The sequence below is a fragment of the Mastomys coucha genome, unplaced genomic scaffold, assembly GCF_008632895.1.
Source record: "Mastomys coucha isolate ucsf_1 unplaced genomic scaffold, UCSF_Mcou_1 pScaffold15, whole genome shotgun sequence".
NCBI lineage: Eukaryota > Metazoa > Chordata > Mammalia > Rodentia > Muridae > Mastomys > Mastomys coucha.
The window spans coordinates 143,807,467-143,821,414 of record NW_022196897.1 but is presented as its reverse complement, the minus strand read 5'-3'; the positions used below and the strand labels follow the sequence as shown (position 1 = coordinate 143,821,414).

Below are 13,948 nucleotides of genomic sequence, written 5' to 3'. Positions count from 1 at the left end.
AGGTGGGGTGTTGAGACAAGCAGCTGGAGGGAGTGAAAGGAAATCGCTCTAGAAAGTGTTTGGTTACAAGGTTTTCAAACACAACACAAAGCAGCAGCAAGGCGTCTTGCCTGTCTTATCTGTGTTCTGCATCAAGGGTCCATCAGTACACGCCCAATGTCATCACACCTCCTTCTCACTGTTCCCTTGCCAACAACTAACTTGTTTAAGCTTGGGAAGAGAGGAGCTGAGTTTGCAAGCTCTGGCATGGCTTCTGTGGAAAAGTGGGCTCCTGGGGCTTCCTGGTAAGTCCTCTCTGGGAAGGCTTTTGTCTGATGTTCCACACAGGACTGACATACATACAGCCCGGCTCCAAGACCAGCAGGCTCAAGAAACCAGTGAAGTCTTTGTCAGGCACGTACTTTAACTACTGAGATCCTAGAAGCAGAGGAACGTGAACGAGAAGCCATCCTCGAAGCAGCAGCACCACTAATGAAACGGGTGTGTGTGGGAGGGGGTTGTGTGTGTGGGGGGGTGTTCAGTACTCTGTGTGCTTCTGAATGACCAAAAAGTCAAAATCAAACCCAAACAAGGAATGAGTCTGAGGTGTGTCTGGCATGACTTGTGTCCTGTGTGTGACATCACAGCAGCTGTACCTCTGAACATACCTATGAGCACTTTGCATCTTCATACCAGACAATTCAGCCTAGGTAGGATGCCTTGGTGCAGATTTGAGACTACTGTGAGCTATGAGCCAGTGCTTTTACTGCACACACTAAGCTTTCTGCTTGTATGGAAACATAATGGTTTAATTATGGAAAACAAAGACTTATTTAATATTTTCCTACTGTCACTCCTCAGTGTCCATGTTTTTGGTGACTTAGTGTATCGTTTGATTGTTTTGTGTTAGAATGTTTGATATTGCCATTTGAATTGCTGACTTGAGTTTCATAAAAGGTCATTAAGTGAATTTTGGTTTGGGATTAGGAGAGAATTCCCAAGATTTTCTAAATATTCTTCTGCGTATTTTCATGGAAATGGTATTTTCAGCATTAGTGATTATCAAACCTAAACTCTGAGAGACATCTCTGAAAATGCTCTATATCAAATATTCAGACAAACTGTACATCCACTAGTATACAAATGTGTTTTATCTTTAATAAGTGATAAAACTATATATACCAAAATTATTTTAAAGTAACTTTATTTATGATTATCAGTGAACGCTGACATTTATCAATTTATTTTTCTGTGTGTGTGTGTGTGTGTGTGTGTGTGCGCGCATGGGGCATGCAGCACATGTGGATAGTGTATGAGTGTGTGTGTGTACATGGGCACACAGTACCCATGAAGGGTGTCAGATGTTTTGAAGCCTGACTTTCAGTCAGCTCTTAGCTACCTGGTGATACAGATGATGGGAACCAAACCCTGGTCCTCTCTAAGAGCAGCAAGTGTTCTTAACTGAATGCCATCTCTCCAGCCCCGAATGTTGACTTTCTATACCTATATTTTACGTACTATTATACCCAGGGTTACATAAAAATTTCTTGAATAGAAACATTTAAGTACCTCTGCCCTAATACAACACTTATGCAGGAGTGATGCCTGGGGTCACTGTTATGTAATGACCCACCATAAAAGAACATGTATTAATATTAATAACTTTAATTAGTAATTCCATTAATAATATGGAATTAATAATTTCATATTAATATGTTAGTTAGTTTAGTCCTTCCATAACTCAGAAAGGCGAATATAATACTTGTTCTTAAGAGACTAAGGAACAAATCTGTGTGGACTATTACTGAGCAACTTCTTGGAGTAGAAACCTCATGCATGGTTAAGAAATACAGATTCAGTCACGCTTTGAAATCCGGCCAACATATACCATGCGGTGCTACATAAACTCATTTATCGGCTCACCCAGCATGCATTCAACACCTATCCTGTACCAAGCATATGGCAATCACACTTCCACCATGTCACTGTCTTTTAGTCTTCACAATCTGAGATTTGAAAGGATGACACTAGACTTTTTGAGGCTGGGACAAACAATTCAAGGAGACAAGCAGGCATTCTGGCTCATGGTACCAGATTTTGTCCCACCTGGTGGGATCCACTTCTGGACTATGCTAAGGAAGGCTGCTCACCTCAGGGCAGCAGGGAAGTAGCCAGGAGGAGAGAGACAGGAAACAAGTTTAGCCCCACACAAGTTTAGTCACAGCTCCAGAGACTTCTCCAGTCAGGTGGGGTCCCACATCCTCACATTTCCTAAACAGCCTCATCAGCTAGGGACCAGACTTTCAACATATAAGGCTGTGGTGGGGATGGTTTACATTCAAAATGAAAAAGAGCTAAACAAGAATCGCTTCCACCATGACGACGACTTGTAATGAAGTGAGTTTTCTGATTAAGAACTCATGTAACCAACCCAGCAAAACAAATGGGCAAGGCAGCTCCGGCTCATGGGAGGAAATACTGAGACTTGGGATCAGAGTGGAGGCAGTCTGAGTCCTCCTTAGTGACTGACCCACTGTACAACCTGGCGGTGATGTCATCGAGGCTCAAGGTCTCTAAACCTTTAGAAGAGGAAATGACTGACTCGGACAGGCTGCTTGGAAGGCTCAAAATCAGATGAGTAGAAGCCTTCCTGTGGATGCTGTACAGTGGGATGTCCTGGCCTTGCACTTGGTCCTTGTCCTCTCCCTTCCACCTTCCTCTTCTCTAAGGCCCTTGCTCTGTTATCTTTAACAATGAGGCCCTCTTGTCTGGAAGGTCTTTGTAATTGCTAATGGAATTCTGTGACTAATACCTGCCTAACCAACTTTACCCCCTTGGCTATTTTCACCTTTCCTAAAACTAAAAGTTTGCTAAAGGCTGGGAGTTCTGACTCATTTACAGCCTTTGAGACAGAGAGGGCTCAAGAACTGGGTTCAAGGAGCCAGATATTAGGACTGCAGAGAAGTTTACTGAGGTCACACAGGCAGCCAATGCAACAGAGAGAGCTGATGGAGACTTTTATGAGGTAGAATTCACAGATTAGAAACAAAGTACACATGGGGAATCGTAGAAGTAAGCATGGGATGCTAGCTCTGCAGTGGCTGCAGGTAGAGCACTGGGCCCCTGTGGGCAGCAGGAACAGAGCCCCAAATCGGGGAAGGAACAGGCCTGCTGAATAAGTGGGTATATCTGTTAGTGATTAGCTGTGCCAACCAGGCCTTGGGAGACAGAAGAAATTCAAGATCTGGGAGCCAGGGACAAGTGGAGGTCAAAGCCTTGAGGGGAGCACCCAGGCCAGTGGTGCAAGTGACTGACACCTGACCAAAGTGAGCAGTAAGGCTGAAGGGAAGGCAGAAGCAGGGAACGTGGAGACAGCCTGGGAAGAGCAGACAGACTCTGCAAGCCTGGCATACAAGCCTGCCATAAGCTAAGGTCTCTACCCTGTTTAACTACAGTATTAATCCCATCCAAAGTTTGCACAAAAGGACAGGATGCCATCATGCGTCACCAGGAGTCTAACACTGTTTCCTTTACCTCTGGGCTGTCCAAAGTCCCCTTATGTCTGACTGCAGAGAAGCCATGCCCTTTCTGTTCTGACCCTGGCAGGATCTGAGGAGTGTCGTGGGAGCCTGGCCTGTTCTTTTGTTGTGTTAGAAGTTCAGGAGGCCTGGAGCATCAACATGTTTCCTGACATGTGGAGTTGACTAGAATCACTTAAAACCCTTCACTGACAACAGAAAAGTCGTCTTCAAAGTGCTGACCTGCTATCAACCACTGTCACTGTGGATAAGGTGGAAATGCATGCACATGGCCAGCAAGCATGCCGTACACCTACACTGCTTGGGAGCTCACCCCCTCAAAGCTCTTAACAGCCTCCAGGGGAACCATGTTAAAACAGCGCAATTAACTAGAACGGCTACAAACTCAATAACTCACCTACCTAATGAGGCAATACAAGGAAAATTGGGCCTATTTTAATAAGAATTTAAAAGAGAGCTGGGAAGTAAAGGTCAGATGCCATTTCTGGATCCCAGTTCTTTTATCCTTCCTGCCTATGCTGAAGTAGTTAAAACCAAGGAGACAATACACACTGTGAAATTCTTTATAAATCCAAGGAGGCAGCCAGTCATATTACTGCACCCAAGGGCAAGTGGTTCTTTCTGACCCATCCCCCACACTAAGTGCCTCCCCAGATCTATTTCTGAAGGTTTTATTATGCAAACCTGAATGGATTTCAATTACAATAATTCTTTTCCTTCTCCACCCAGACTCACAAAAGAGGAACCAATTACCAGCCGTTTGAGGTTCTAAGGGCAGTTTTGTTTCCCCTTCTCTCTAGAGTCTGGAGTCTAGAAGCTCTTTTCCTTAACCCTCCTATAGGCTGAGGGGTCATAAGCTGGTTTATGACACCCCGATATTCAGCATGACCTCTCCACCAAGAAGGAGCTCTCCTAGGGCCCAGGGAGATAGACTCATTTGGTAAAGTGCTTGCCAAACAGTCATGTCAAAAGCCAAGCAAGTATGTGGTGCTTGCCTATAATCCCAGTGATGATGAGGCAGGAACGGGAAGATTCCTAGAACCAGCCACTCTGGCCGAATAGGTGAACTCTTGGATCAGTGGAAGACTATCTTAAAAAATTGGGTGGAGAGCGATGGAGACATTGACTCTGGCCTCTCCATGCATCTGCATACACACAAACATGCATACATACAGCCGTCCCATTGTCAAGCTCGCCCCATGACTTCTAGAAAGAGCTGGGTTGTGTGGCCAAGGCACAGATATACAAAACTGCTACAAATATTGTTATGACACAAAATTAACACTTTTCAAAGCTGATTATTTAATTGTAAGGTCTATGATAGCCATAAGAAGCCACCCCTTGGGCTGGAGAGATGGCTCATCAGTTAAGAGCACTGACTGCTCTTCTGAAGGTCCTGAGTTCAAATCCCAGCAACCACATGGTGGCTCACAACCACCAGCACCGAGATCTGACTCCCTCTTCTGGAGTGTCTGAAGACAGCTACCAGTGTACTTACTTGGAATAAATAAATAAATCTAAAAAAAAAAAAAAAAAAAAAAAAAAAAGAAGCCACCCCTCAGTATCTGAGAGAGAATAAGGCCCAGGGCCTGGCATAGATACCAAAAGATGCAGCTGCCGAAGTCCCTTAAATAAAAATGGCACAATACTTGCATATAATCCAGAAACAGCCTTTCATATTCTTTAAATCGTCAAGCCACAGTACATGACGCTGTGAGTTCATGGCTAGCCTGATCTCACAACAGATCCAAGCCAGCCAAGGGTGCTTGTCTCAAGTCAATCAATCAATCAACCAACCAACCAACCAACCAATCAATCAATCAATCATCTCTAGATCACCATAATACCTATTGCAATGTAAAAGCTGTATGAGAAAGCTACATTGTTTGATGAATGACTGACACAAGAGAGTCTGCACATGCTCACTACCGACAGTTGGTATGTTCTACATTCTTAATCCACAGTTGGCGGAACCACCCCTCAGACGAAGAGCAGCAGTTGTACTACGTCTGTCCTTCCATTTGGCCCTTATACATGGCCAGAGTGGGTGATTCTAGCCCCACTATTTTATACACGGGGCAGCTGACACTCAGAGAGAGAATTCAGGAATGTGCCCAAGATCGCACATGATTAGTGGTGAGCCACTGCAGTTACGTGGGGCAGGTCCTGAGGTGACAGGGCTGAGACTGTACCAGAATGGACTTAAGGCAACCAGGATGTGAGACAAACCCAAAACTTGCTAAGAAAGAAAAGGGAGAGTTCTAGGAGTTTCCAGACTGGGGAACTAACTCCTTGTCTTAGGGTTTCTATTCCTGCACAAACATCATGACCAAGAAGCAAGTTGAGGAGGAAAGGGTTTATTCACCTTACACTTCCATGTTGTTGTTCATCACCAAAGGAAGTTAGGACTGGAACTCAAGCAGGTCAGGAAGCAGGAGCTGATGCAGAGGCTATGGAGGGATGTTCCTTACTGGCTTGCTTCCCCTGGCTTGCTCAGCCTTCTCTCTTATTGAACCCAAAACTACCAGCCCAGGGATGGCACCACCCACAAGCCCCCACCCCCACCCCCTTGATCACTAATTGAGAAAATGCCCCACAGCTGGATCTCATGGAGGTATTTCCCCAACTGAAACTCTTTTCTCTGTGATAACTCCAGCTTGTGTCAAGCTGACACACAAAACCAGCCAGTACACTCCCTTTCCATGATGATTAATTAGGAATCTGAGCACCACAAGAAGCTTGTCCTGGACAGGTCTTACCTATTATGATGAAGCTCTGTGCATACAGGGCCCCTGAAGGTACAGATACTACCATCTCTAACCCAGTGTGACAGAATCCAGTGTGCCTAGCAGAGGTCTTACTTCTACTTCAGAAAAACCTGGATGAAAGAGCCTTATTCAAGGCATACATCACTGACAATCGTCAGTGTGAACTACAGTCAGCTATATGCCTTTAGCAAGATGGGGAGGGGCTCAAGCCTATGCCTGACCTCAATGAAGTCTTCCAGGGGAGGTGTTAACTTTAGCAGCCACCAAACACTTATTGTGCACTTAATACACATCAAGCACCAGGCTAAGCAGTGGACCAGAGATGAGAAGCACACTGATTCTTTAATGTCAAGAGTTAGGGGACCCAGTCCTGGAAGCAAGATGCATTAATTAGAGGGCCTGTCTGAGTGCAGGGTGCCTATTCTTCCCTGAGAAAGAGACATCCACCTAGGGATGACTAGCTGCTAGCCAGGCCAGTCGATGAGTGCTAAGTCGTACAGCAGTGGAAGGGGTTGGATGGAAGCCTGAGAGGAACCTGGTCACAAGCAGCTCTGCTGTGGCCCACAGACCTGGCACACTTGCATCAGAAGGGCATGGACAGCAATCAGAGCACAGGGCTTACGCAGGGGACAAGGCAGGGTAAAGAAACCTGGCGTGATGTGCTATATCTAGTCCTCCTGCCATTCAAAGTTTATGGGACAGTGTGCCAGGATGCAGCAGCTGGAGAGTGGCAGAAGGCAGGGTGGTGCTTTGTCCTTGGACCTTCCTTCTACTTCTTCTGGGTGCTGCTGTGTGCAGGATGCACAGCTTATCCTCGCCAGCCATTATAGCCCAACATGCCTTCTAGGAGCTGTCTTCCCAAGTCATTGCCCCCACTAATATAATGTTATCAAATTCCTAATGTGGGCACTCTAAAGGCAATGTTCTGTCACTAGCACGCCACCGGGCACATTTTTCAGCAGGAAAACAGCTGCTCGCTGAATCTGTCACTTCCTCTTCTCAGGTCCCTACACATGAACAAGAGCGGCTCAGGGCTGTTTTCCTTCAACCTCTCTCCACGCATGCTCAAAGCAGTGTACAGTCTCTCAGTAGAAGCCAGCAGGTTGGACACAGCAGTGTGAAGAGTTGTCGGCTTATGAAGCAGTTTTGGCAACTAGGGCTCAGACCTTCGAAGCTGACGGCACAGACATCACAGCTTTTAGACATCACTAATCTCACTCCCTCGGATTTCAGACCAAGGGTCTGGGTGGGGCCAGCTATGGGTAGGAAGAGATGGCTCAGTAGGTAAAGTGCCTGCCTTGCAAGCACGAGGACCCGAGTTTATCCCTAGAACCCAAGTGAAATCAGTGGTACTTGTACTGGGGTGACAGAGATAAGAGGATCCCTGGGGCCTGCTGGCCACACTGGCTTAGCAAATTAGTGAGCCCCAAAGAAGGTCTCTGTCTTAAGAAACAAAGTAGACAGTGCCAAGGTGCAACATCTGAAGTTCTCTGATCTCCCTATGTATGCACACACACATATGCACATACATATATCCACATAAACACACAAGAATTCACACACTGGCCCCTGTGTGAGCTGATTTTAAGAATAAGCAAGGACCACCATCTTCTCCACTGGCGGTGAGGCCTAAATGAGACTGCGAGGACCATGGCTTGAGCGGAACTTGGCAGCAGTGAACAGAGGCTGCCACCACCCTGTCTAGATTAGTCAGGCCCTCATTTCTCCTCCCAGGGCCTCTTCCAGCTCAGTTCCACAGAGAAAGAAAAGGGCTGGCAGCAGGGTTAACTCGGTTACAGCTAGCTTGGTCAATATCCGACGGGAATCAGATGAGGTCCCTAACTTGGTTTCAGTCTGAGTAATGCCTCTAGAGAGTTCATATGATCACTCAAATGATCTTCAAGTTTGGGGAGACAGAGCCAGGCCTACTTGAGACACAGACAGGAGGGGGAGGGGCACAACAGATATGGCAGGTGTCTAGGCCAACTCTACCAATCACTAAGGAAAGTCACCCAAAGCATAGGACACGGTGCCTCCTGATAGATCCAGAGTTTCCCTAGCAGCTCAGGTTCCCTTCCTCATCCCCACGCACTGCTTCCTGTCTCTTTGCACTCTCCTGCACTTTAAAATAGCCATCGAACCATGTAAATTCTCGGGTGCAAGTGTCTGCTAGCCTCCAGCAGAGCTGTCAATGCCCATAAATCGCCAGCCTTCCAGACTGCACTGCAGCTATTTATTGGGGGAGGGATGCTGCAGGCCACCAGACAATACCAGGAAGACGCTGGCCTGGCGGTAACTACTCTGGTTACGGCCTCACAATTCACAGCGGCATTTTGCTAGGAGTATGCTCCATCAGGGAGAAGAAACATAAAAAGGGGAACCTGGGCTGTAAATAGTTTATTCCGGCAATTCCTGATGTTGGCTGAATCATACTTTAATACAGAAATACATGAAAGCACCACTCCGGAGGTGACATGTGGTGCCACCTCATTACTCTTTTCAAAAGGGTCTTCCATCAGAGAGACATCTCACCGCAAATTACCGGGAAGAACACAAAGCCTTCTCACATGCCCACATAGGCCAGAGGGAGTGGAACCTCCAGGATTCAAGCAAACACAGAACAGGACCCACAAAGGTCACTGGTCACCCTTAGTCTCTGATAGGAGACAGACACAAGCAAGTGCTCTCCCTCAGCATGACCCATCCACCTCTCCCAGAGGTCCCTACAGTGAACCCTACCTTCATGCTCCTTCTCTGTGGTTCCCACCTTCTTGATCTTCCGGGGAGACTTCATGAAGAGTGGAAAGATGGTCCGTAAGCCAAGAATGTCAACAAACTTGTGGCAGTTGTCTGTGCCTTCAGGCCCAATCATGGCATGGTCTAGCACCTTCAGGGCGCTACTCCGGGAGATCTTCTTCTCCCTACAAACAAAAGGCATTCCATAAGAAGCAATATCAGTGTGTGTGTGTGTGTGTGTGTGTGTGTGTGTGTGTGTGTGTGTACTCATTCTACTAGGAAAAAAAATCCCCCCAAAAAAACCAGAAAAATTGAGACAGTGTTTACATTATGAAATATCTAAGCAGAATACCATATATATTGATAGGAGAATCTGAAATAGGAAGAATAAATTCTTACCCACCCAAGAATAACATCTTAAGGTTGCAAATGGTGACGTTCAAATTCCCACAAGTGTCACGACAATTCTGTGGAAAGCGCATCGCAAGACTAGAGAAGCAGATCAGACTGAGGGGCGATGGCTTAGCAGCCCCCTTCCCACAACAGCTTTACTAGATACAAACCACATCACTTGATTTGTCCTCTGAGAATGTACAACTCAGTGGTATCAGTGTGTTCACATACACGTAACCATCCCACAACCAACCACAGAGCGTTTCCACCAGCCTGTGAGAAAACCACCCATCCTTTGACGGTTCCTCGTCGCCATTCCCTGGCTCCTGAGCTCCCAGCAGCCACACTCTGTGTTGTGTCTACAGACTCACCTACTCAAGGGATTTCAAGCAAATGATATTACACATGGTCTCTGTGACTTGGGGTCATGTTTTCAGGGCTAAACCATGTTCTAGCTTGACAATGGTCCATTCTCCTCCCACCCCCCTACCCCTCACCCCCCCTTTTTTTTTATTTTTTCAAGACAGGGTTTCTCTGTATAGCCCTGGCTGTCCTGGAACTCACTCAGTAGACCAGGCTGGCCTCGAACTAAGAAATCCACCTGCCTCTGCCTCTGCCTCCTAAGTGCTGGGATTAAAGGCATGTTCCACCACTGCCCAGCCCCATTTGCCTCTTTAATGGTGGCTAGTTCATTGTATAGTTATCTATATGTTGATTTGTATATAAGTGTATATATAATTTCTATTATAAATAATGCTACTGTAAATATGCATATATAAAACTTCAAGGGGACACGAGACCTCCTTTTTCTTAAGTACATTTGTGTTAGGAGAAGGTTGCTGGTTACAAGGGTAACTATGCTTATCCACTAGCCTGCTCTCCACAGTGGGACATGACATTTCAAATCAGTGACAAGGATCCACTTTCTCCACACCTTGAAAACTTTTGCCTTGGGATTCTAATTATCCTAGCGGATGTAACAATGCTGTCTCGGTTGAGTATCTGCTGGGGAAGCACACACACCACAGTACGTGTGGGAGTCAGTTCTCCACTTCCATCCTGTCGATTCCAGAGATCACACTCGTGCTGTAAGACTTGGTGGAAGCGCCTGTTCCCACTGAGGCTATCATTGTGCTTCTGATTTACATTTCTGATAACTAATAGAGCCGAGCATTTAGTGGGCTTGGACATTTGTAGATTATCTTTGGAGAAACGCCCAGGTAGAAGCTTTGTTCACTTTTAAACATGGTAAGCAAGTGCTCTTTATCATTGTGTTCTAAACATTTGTTTTCTTATATTCTGAAGTCCCTCAACAGATAAATGATAAAATCATTTCCTCATCCTGCCAAATATTCTCCTTACTTTCTTGATGTTTTGGTTGTGAACTTTAACCTTTAACAGCTGAGCTTTCCAGCCCTCTGCTTACTTTCTTAATAGTATCATTTGAAGAATAAAACCTTCAAATTTTGATAGAGTTCAATGTATCTAATTTTGTCTTTTGCTGTCATACCTGGGGAACCATTACTGCATTCAATGTCATAAATGTTTACCCTGTATTTTCTTCTCAGACTTCTTACTGTTAGGCCTCTGATCTTCCTGAGTTAAGTTTGAATGTGAGATAAGGCCCAGCTTCGTCTTTTCTCAGAAGAGCATGGGACTGCCCCAGTATTATTCATATGTGGGAGTTTATAACTGATGCTCCTTTCTTTTTTGAGACAGGGCTTCATGTAGCCCAGGTTGGGCTCAAACTCCTAATCTTGCTGCCTCCACTTCTCAAGGGCTGAGATTATAGGTACATAGCACCACAGTGAGTTGACTTAAAGTTTATGCTTCTTGTAGGGAGCAATGTGACACACTCCTTTAACCCCTGCACTCAGGATGCAGATATCTGTGAGCTGTGGCCAGTTTGGACTACATAGGAAGTTACAGGTCAGCTGCAGCTACACTGTGACAGCCTATCTCGATGAAATACAATTAATTTTCTATACTAATCATTAACTTCTTTATTAGTTTTAATAGCTGCACTAACAGGATCCACAGGGTAACTTCGTGTCGTTTGCAAACAAATAACTCTGCTTTTTCCTTCCTAGCCTGGATGTCTTTTATTTTCCAGCATTGCTCAACGGCTGGGTCTGGAACCACCAGTTCAGTGCCTAAGAAGACATTTGATCTTGCTGCTGACCATGGCTGGGAAGCATCCACTCACTGACCATGAGGTGTGGTGTTATCATGGAACTGTGCTGGACACTTCATAAGTTCTTTTTCTACATCTTTGTATTCCCTTTCCCACTTCTTAGTGCCTTTCATTTTCCAACAGTGAACATGTACTTTGTAAAATTAGAAAAGTTCAGTGACTTTTAAGGAAAAACCAAACCAAACCAAAGGTGATGTCACCCTTGAGGCTTAGGGTCTCAGGAATCCTGTCAACCGCCAGTACTTTGTAGATTTCTCTAGGGAGTTTGTGACAAAAATACCGAAGACAACTTACAAAGAAGAAAGGTTCAACTTGCCTGTTTCTGAGGTTCTACTCTGTGCTTACCTGGCTCCACATAGCACAGCATGCCACAATGGGGCTGTGTGGCAATGGGGTTGTTCACCTTGGGGTGGTCGGGATGCAGGTGGGGGTGGTCCTGAAGTCCATCTTAAAGAATATACTTCCTCACTGACCTCACTCTTTCCCATGACACCTCATTATGGTGCCACTATTTCCCAACAGCTCTGCAGGCTGGCAACCAAAACTTCAGTATATGGAGCTTTGGAGACTTTTAAGAGCTAAAAGATCTAAAAGTAACAGAAGCATAATTTCTTAAAATCTTATATGATTTTCTTTAACACTCTAATCAATTCTTTCGTAACTGGGTACAGATGGTGATTCAACCGCCCAAGTGCATGTGTTTACTGAGCACTTATTCAGCACTGTGGTAGACACAAAGACATGGATTGTGCTCCAAAAAGCCGAATCCATCTGGAGAGACCAAATGAATGTGAGGAAGTGATCAGGAAAAGTAGCCCTGCGTTTGGTCCTTCACAATACCTGCTGGATACCTTTCCTGTCAAACATGGAACCTGTCACTGTACCCTACAGCTTACACTCTGCAAGAAAGCCAGGGGACAGGAAGGTGTTCAGGATGTGCGATGACTATTCCTACCTCCACCCTCCTCAGCACAGATAACAACCCAGCTACTCAGAGATGACCTTCAACCCAACCACCGAGTCTGAAGACAGGAGGAAGGCTTTGGGAGAACTCAGGTCTGCTCACACACTGTCCTGGCTATTGGAAACCAGAGGTCTCTTATTTTTAAGGGACTTGAGGCAAGGATAGTAAAAACAGTTTTAAAGGACATAGTAATGGGAATTATGTTCAAGAAGTTAAGAGGAAGGAAGAGCAGCTTCACCTAGGAGCCGGTGAGGGGTCACAGGGCAGAGCACGCCTGTAACAGAGGGGTGAGTGGTAGTGGCACTGGTGGTAGAGCTGGGGAATGCCATGTGGAAATGAAGCTGATCAGGTTAGTGTGTGCAAATGTGCTCACACTAGGCCCCTGCTGTGCTGCGAGGAAAGCCTGGCACCATCCAGTTACTGAGAAGGTGGGCACTCAAAGGGGCACACTTCAAGGACTTAGTCCAGAAGCAGAAAGAAGAGGGCAGGGAGGACCGCTCAGGGACTATGGCAATAGAGTAAATGGGATATAAAAAGAGGCCTGACTGCAGCAGGAGGGCAGGGAGGCATAAAAAAGGCCTATTTAAGAGAAATATGAAAGTTTAAACATCAGGAGGAGGCAAACAAGGTTTGATGTCCACTGGGAAGAACTTTCTGTCTTAAGATGAAAGTCTAGTAGAAGGCTACACAAATAACATTCTTGTTCTTGCTGAGGTTGGACTTCTGAACCCAGCTTTACAAGCTGGGATTTATAGAGGTTATGGCTAGGGCAGATAATCATGCGGGCAGAAATTAGGAAACAGAGCTACAAATGCTCATTGGTTAGCCACCAGGAAAAGGCCTCCTGAAATGAGCGATGACTGCTGACCAGGGCACCTTCGGCTTCTGTTGAGCATACACTGAAACCATTTCACAAACGACACAGGATTGCCTGAAACACTAAAGGCAAAGGAGCCTGGCTGAGCCAAGGCTCTCTTTTTCCTGCCTAAGCAAATTTAAGAAACAAAAGACTTTAAAAGCAAAGCCCTTCTTTGGGTAGGCAGCACAGCAGCCTAGGACACGTTTAAAGGGGGCAGTAATTGCATATTGATCACCATTTAGGCAAGCTGCACGGAGGTGAACTTTGGAATATTCATTGGGCTCAAGTTCAGGCTTTTAGCAATCAATAGCTGTTTGGCCTGACTTTCTTGGGTTGACTTTATTTGAAATATTTATTCTACTGGAGGACAAGTAGTTTATCTTAGTCTTGTCTGGGTTCATCGGGTTGTCGATCATGCCTGCACCAATGTGAACACCAGCCTCCACAAGCTGGTGCCATGGCCAATGGCTGGGGCTGGCTGGGGCCTATCTGCTGGTGTTATGGCCAATGGCTGGG

General features: G+C 45.8%; 1 protein-coding gene across 1 annotated transcript in view; it reads right to left on the bottom strand.

Annotated features, from left to right (window-relative positions):
* Ctnnbl1 (catenin beta like 1) overlaps positions 1–13,948 on the bottom strand; it is a 114,744-nt gene that overhangs the window by 46,822 nt on the left and 53,974 nt on the right. Inside the window, exon 9 of the mRNA XM_031372569.1 lies at positions 9,026–9,207. Coding sequence (XP_031228429.1) covers positions 9,026–9,207 — 182 coding nt within the window. The remainder of the gene's footprint in view (positions 1–9,025; positions 9,208–13,948) is intronic.